Below are 6,725 nucleotides of genomic sequence, written 5' to 3' on the forward strand. Positions count from 1 at the left end.
GCCGAGCCACAAAAAAGTTTTTAACTGCCAATTGTCTTAGAAACTGAGCAACAAAAGTGTGGAAAGTAGTGTGTTGAGTAAGCTACAAGTAAAGGAAAATGTTCCATTTATATGATATTACATTTAGCCGCAAGACGGCAGGCAGCTGTAGGCTATACAAATATAGGCATGCAAATAAACACTAAACTGCATCTCAATAAAACTAAACTGCCAATTCAGGAGTTTGTTATAACTTACACTGCAACTATGGTTTCAAATTTAAATTGGGAACAAATCACAGAAGTCAATCTGTAAATAAGGTTTCAAGTTTCAAATCCAAGCTCTTTTTGGCTTATAACTTGTTATGTTAATAATTGCCGCTGATTTGACTTTACAAGTTAGATAAGACATTGGTCTTAAACTTGGTTTTGTGCTGTTACAGAGTATCTCCAGTATTTTAAAGGCTGCCCCCAAATTAATTTGAATTCATTTATTTATCATATATATAAGGCTGGGTGCAGTGGCTCACGCTTGTAATCCCAGCACTTGAGAGGCCTGAACTAACAAGTTCGAGACCAGCCCAAGCCAGAGGGAGACTCCCATCTCTAAAAAACAGCCCCAGCTACTTGGGAGGCTGAGCCAAGAGAATCACTTAAGCCCAAGAGTTTGAGGTTGCTGTGGGCTGTGACACCATGGAACTCTACCAAGGGCAACAAAGTGAGACGCTGTTTCAAAAAACAAAAAACAATAATACATACACACACACCTACCACCTAGTGTGTACGGAAAAGAGAAAGGGATAATGTCATGAGATCAAACCCAAAACTCACAACGATGAAAACTCACTGAGTCTGATGCTGGACAGAAAGAATCTATTTAGACAAAGACAGCCATATGCTCATTATACTTAAGAAATACGTAAGAGAAAGAGCTCCTGGAGAAAGAGACAGTGAAACAAGTGAAGAGAAGGCAAAGGAGAGCAGAGAAGGAGATCTCAGGAAGAACAGACACAACGCATTCTCACACAACCAAACACCCATCAGACATACCAACCTCTTCTTTCTGTTGAAAAAACCAGCCCAGATTCACTCCTAAGACTTATCTTAAGACCCCTCATGCCTCACTGGAAATCATGTAATGCGGGTTGTGGGAAGGTCAGAGGAGAGCAAAGGAAAAGAAAGAAATCTCATCACATATTGCTCTCTTCTCCAGGTATCATTACGTCTCCAAAAGTTCAAGTAGGCACAGAGAGGAAAGGAGATCAGCAAGAAAGATTGGGTGGGCCGGGATGTTGGAACTACGGAGGCAACAGATCAGGGCATCATGAATGTCTAATGATAAGGATGCCCGACATTTGTGGGAACCCTCTCTCATGGGAATGATCTATAAGGAAGTCTTTCTTTCTTTCTTTCTACACAGTAATTCCTGATGCCCAAGGAATGCTCTGGAGACAGAGCAAGCTCATCAATAGTGTGGGTACAAACAAGATAACAGCAGCCTACATTCTTCGTATCTCATACTGACGTTGGAGCTCAGGATGGAATAAATGAAAAATCTGGGGCTAAGTTCTCACTTCATCTGCTTCTCTTTTAGGAGCAGAGCCTCACGAGGACACGCAGGGGGTGCCACTATCAGCAGGAGACACTAGTCAAAGCACACAGTGACAGAAAATGAAGGTGACAGTATTACTTTGTCATATAATGAATGAAAGGAGACCCTCACCCTGAGCTTGAGAAGTCTCTACTTAGGTCCTCCTTCCTTTGTTTCTCATCATACCTGCCCACTGAAGATGTAATCCAGGATCTCTCTCATAATCATTACCGATATCCCTTCAAGTTCAATCTTGTAAGTTGATCCATCATCTTTTGGAGGATTATAGTTTAACTTTGTCCTAAGAGAGGGAAAAAAATGTGAAATTTCTATGAAAGAACAGAAATAGCTATAAATACTTATGTACTAAATACTCTATAAAGTATGACACTTAACAGTATATGCATCCCCACCTAAAAATTCAGTTTGTTAACCTTAGAGCTATACATTTTTGTAACTTCCAACTATAAAACAGTGGTACTAAGATTCAAAATGCTACTTAAAAACAAAACACTTATACATGAATCTCTATTTGGCTGTAGAAATCTCAGTCCTTTTAAGCTTATTTTTAAAATGTATTTAATTACCTATTTTTGATAATATAACAATGACTCCACTGATCTACCACTCAGGTCAAAAGCTACAGCCTTCACACTGCCCTCCTCCTAACCAAACGGTCCTCCCACCGGCCCAACCCTCCACCCCCAGGTCTGAAGTGACAACAATCCTAAGTTGTTTATACAATTGTCTCCTGCTTCCTCCTTCATGACTGAATCCATGAAATAGATAATTTTAAATTTAAGTTGTTTTTCACTTTACAGAAGTATGCATATCACAGAGGTTCTTTGTTCTTTATGTTGTATAATGCCCCACTTTCCTATTTATGGGACTCTGGGGTTGTTTTCAGATAGAGGAGCTTCAAATTAGAGTTCTTTGACACCATGGCACTCTACCGAGGGTGACATAATGAGACTTTGTCTCAAAAAAGAAAGAGTTAGAGTTCCTCATATTTTAAAGTAACCCATGCCCAAACAAGTGACAGCTGTACCTGTGAGTGCTATGGACAGCGTTAGCATGAGGGGAACCAAGCAAATAGGAAGAGGTCACAAGGACACTTTCTATTCTTTTTTTGTGTTTTTGACCCATATCATTGGATTGGTTTTATTGTTTGTTTTTTTTTTAAGATGTCTTTACCGTCACATGTTTTCACAATGAACAAGGGTCCCTATAAAGGACAGTTTTTTCCAGCAGGTGGTGGAGTACAGACAATGGACCACTTTAGACTTTTATAAAATGCAATCCTTTCCAAAGCCCGTGGAAAAAAAAAATTAGTATACCCACAAAGTCTCTACATATCTGAAGGTTAAATAACAATACTATAATTACAGTTCAAATTCAGATCCTGACACCCACCCTCAAATTTTCCCATCACCCTATCCCACCTCCCTCCAACACCATCCCTGAACACCCTATTCCTACCCATCTCTGCAAAACCAGTTCCAAAGCCAATTGTTCCACAAGTTTTTCCAGATCCCTTCACCCTGCTGCTGGCTGCGCCTCCTCCCTCATCTCTTTGCAGTTCAAAAATAACTTCTCCTGCTACAAATTCCCCCAGCACTTTATCAATTTTACTGGGATATAAATCGTATTATGAAATCACTAAGTTCTGTCCTTTGTTATTTCTGTACCACTTCCTTTAAATGTAAGCTCCTTGAGACCAGAGTCCTCTTTATCATTATAACCCTACAATCTAGCCTAGCATTTTACAAGGACAGGATGTTCAGTAATTATTTGTAGCTGACAGTGGTCCTTAAATGTCTGAAGTGCTGTCACATGGAAGATTTTTTCTGGTGATGCTGGGTACAATAAGCTCCATCAGTAATGAAGAACCTTCTAACCTTCTAACAAATTTATCTGTCCAGTGCTAAAAGGATCAGGGCCTAGTGCTTCTCAAATGTTAATCTTCACATAAACCATCTGGGGATTTAGGTAAAACAAGACTTTTCTGATTCAGAAGGTCAGTGGTGAGGCCTGAGCGTCTCATTTGCAGCAAGCTCTCAGGTGGTACGGGTGCTGTTGGTCTCCAGACCATTCTCTGAGTAGCAAGGGATTTGGTACCTCTCACATTACTCCTGGTATGTTTTGATATTTCCAATCCATTGAGGGGAAAAAAGAAAAATATATTTCCAACCCATCCCAGATGAACATTTTGTAAAATAGCATACAAATTACTAGAAAATGAAATTAAAAGGCCATAAAAAATATAGGTCCCAAGGATTTTATCATTAGATTCAACAGATGAATATTACTTTATCCAATTGCTGTACAAGTTTCTACACTCTTACTCCCCATGTCTGCCCTTCAATTATCGGGCACAGGTGACAATTTGCAGATCAGTCTGCAGACTAGATCTCAGGAGTAGCACCAGGTTGAATGACCATCTGTCTGCCAAGAATATAAGGAAAGTTGGAAACGAGGGCCTGTAGTCCCTTCTACTGTTAGGTGGCCAGCATTCAAATCTATTGCGAAACAGTCTTGCTTCACAGCCTCTTGTCACTGACAGCTGCTTTGCTCCTGCATTCCCTGGGTAGTCACCATTCCTCTCCATTTAGTAGCCCCTAAAATTGTCTTATTGTTCCTCTTGCTATCTTCACTTTCCCCCAACTCCCCAATTTAAATCTCTATACCTTGACTTTTCTAATACCTGTCAAAATGTTTTCTCTTTAGCGTTTCCTTTTTTATCTGGCATTTTCTCATCTTGCAAATTGTTTCTAGCTCTGCCACATATAAGGGAGAATTCAATGAACTGTACTGAATGAGCTAGTAATAAAAAAGAGCTCAGCTAAAGGGCTAATAACTGGTAGTTGTTTCTGAAGCCAGCCTATAAATCAACTGTTCTTTTCTACATTCTCCATCTCACCCCTGGAAGCTACAGTGTCACATGTAAATTTATTACAAGTCATAATATCCTTTTTATTATGTGATGTCTACTTACAAACTCCTAGAAAATACGGCAATCTTAAAATATCACTGAGAATTTCATAACACTCTTTGGGGAAAAAAACTAGAAACAATTCAGAGTATTATAGAAATGGGCCTCAGGTGTTCAGATATAAAAATTCATGCCCGCCATGTTCTCCTTCAGTTTTCTGTTTCTAGGGTAAGACATTTCCCCTCTCTGCCCCTGCTTTCTCATTTCTAAATAGAAGAATTAAATAAGGTGATTTGGGTGATTTGAGATCTCTTCCACCCCTGAACACTTCTTGACTGCACTGCTGAAACCAGCTACAGGGAGTCGTCACACAGACGCAGCCCACACTTTTGGGTCCTAGAAGTGGAAACGAGGACAACTGTTCGGTTATTGAGGATTTATACTATGTCTCTTGTGGATTATGCAGTCCAAGTTGACTTTTTCCTTCAATACCTATTCTTTGGCCAAGCTTTTTTGGGGGGGTGGGTACAGAATCTCACTTTTGTTGCCTAGGCTAGAGTGTCCTGGTGTCATAGCTCACAGCAACCTCAAATTCTTGGGCTCAAGCGATTCTCTTGCCTCAGCTTCCTAAACAGCTGGGACTATAAGCACTTGCCACCACATCCAGATAATTTTTCTATTTTTGGTAGAGATGGGGTCTTGCTCTTGATCAAACTGGTCTTGATCACCTGGGCTCAAGCAATCCACTCACCTCAGCCTCCCAGAGTGCTGGGATTATAGGAGTGAGATGATACTGTGCCCAGCATGCCCAAGCATTTAAAAAATTTTCTTCTATTAAAGTTGAACAAAAACAAAAATAAATTTTACTTTTTTAGTGACAACACAGAAACAAAAGTTTTGTAAAAAAGAAGTCATTGGCTTGGCGCCCACAGCACAGTGCCAGCCATGTACACACCGAGGGGGGTGGGTTCAAACCCAGCCTGGGCCAGCTAAGCAACAATGACAAATGCATCAAAAAATGGCTGGGTGTTGTGGCGAGTGCCTGTAGTCCCAGCTACTTGAGACGCTGAGGCAAGAGAACTGCTTAAGCTCAAGAGTTTGAGGTTGCTGTGAGCTGTGACACCATAGCACTCCACGGAGGGTGACATAGTGAGACTCTGTCTCAAAAAAAGAAAGAAAGAAGTTGTTGGCTACTATCTAATAAGGAAGTGCTGGTATTATTCAAAGTTTTACATCCATGGAAAGGGCATCTACAATTTTTAAATAAACTAAACTAGGGCCAAAGTAATCCACTGGGTAAACATAGTCCTCTTTTGATTTCCAAATTACTGAAAAAGTTCAATGTGTCTAAATGCCACAACAAACAACCCAGATAACAGGCCTGGTCTCTTCTTCCAAGAATCATTTTAGACATTACACGTTTGAGGTAACCATGATAGAGAGTAAGTCTAAGTGACTTTTCTTTCTCTCTGATGCAAAAGCTAGTCTCCAGTAAAAGCAAATAGAATGCAAGAGAAGGTGATGTTCAAGATTTATAGACATTTTGGGTGATTCATGGGCATTACTCACACAGTTTCCTATGATTCACGTCACCTTGAGTTGCACGGCCACTAGCAGCAGGCTCTTTGAGCTATGTGAAGAGGCACTCATGCTAGCCACTCTGTTTGCCCACTTATGCCAAACTATATTTATATTCCTTTGGGAAGTTTGTTTTACAGATGCCCCTCCACTCCTTTTTAATCTTCATAAGCTCCTAAAAGCACATCAAAGATGGATTTTTAGAGCAGTGAAACCACTCCGTGTGAATGCCGTAATTGTGGATACAAGTCATCATACACTTGTGCAAACACATAAAACGTATAACGCCAAGAGTGAACCATCATGTGAACTATGGCCCTTAAGTGACAGTGATGTGCTAATCTAAATGGGAAAATATGCACACCTTTTTTTCTCCTCAAAGTCTCGTCCTTTACTTTTAGTATCCACCAGTGAATCCTGCCTACAGAAAGCAGTGTTCAGCAGTAATGTTCCCTTCTCTATTCATCTACATATATTAGTTGAAACTCTCTTGACAGAAGCACCCGTCTCCTCTCTCCTCTCGTGAGTTTACTCATCCATCCATCCACTCATTCAGAGACACACAGATGTTTCTTTTATTCTGTGGATTATAATCCAATGTGATCATCACTTATTTTCTTGTTCAAATTGTGCAGCTTCGGCCACT

At 40.2% G+C, this 6,725-nt stretch overlaps 1 protein-coding gene across 1 annotated transcript in view; it reads right to left on the reverse strand.

The window, feature by feature from the left end:
• Positions 1–6,725, reverse strand: part of GAN (gigaxonin) — a 44,869-nt gene that overhangs the window by 20,406 nt on the left and 17,738 nt on the right. The window contains exon 2 of the mRNA XM_003791304.2: positions 1,756–1,870. Within this exon, the coding sequence (XP_003791352.1) occupies positions 1,756–1,870 (115 nt within the window). The remainder of the gene's footprint in view (positions 1–1,755; positions 1,871–6,725) is intronic.

This window comes from Otolemur garnettii, unplaced genomic scaffold (assembly GCF_000181295.1).
Source record: "Otolemur garnettii isolate 467f Iridium unplaced genomic scaffold, OtoGar3 scaffold00047, whole genome shotgun sequence".
Lineage (NCBI taxonomy): Eukaryota > Metazoa > Chordata > Mammalia > Primates > Galagidae > Otolemur > Otolemur garnettii.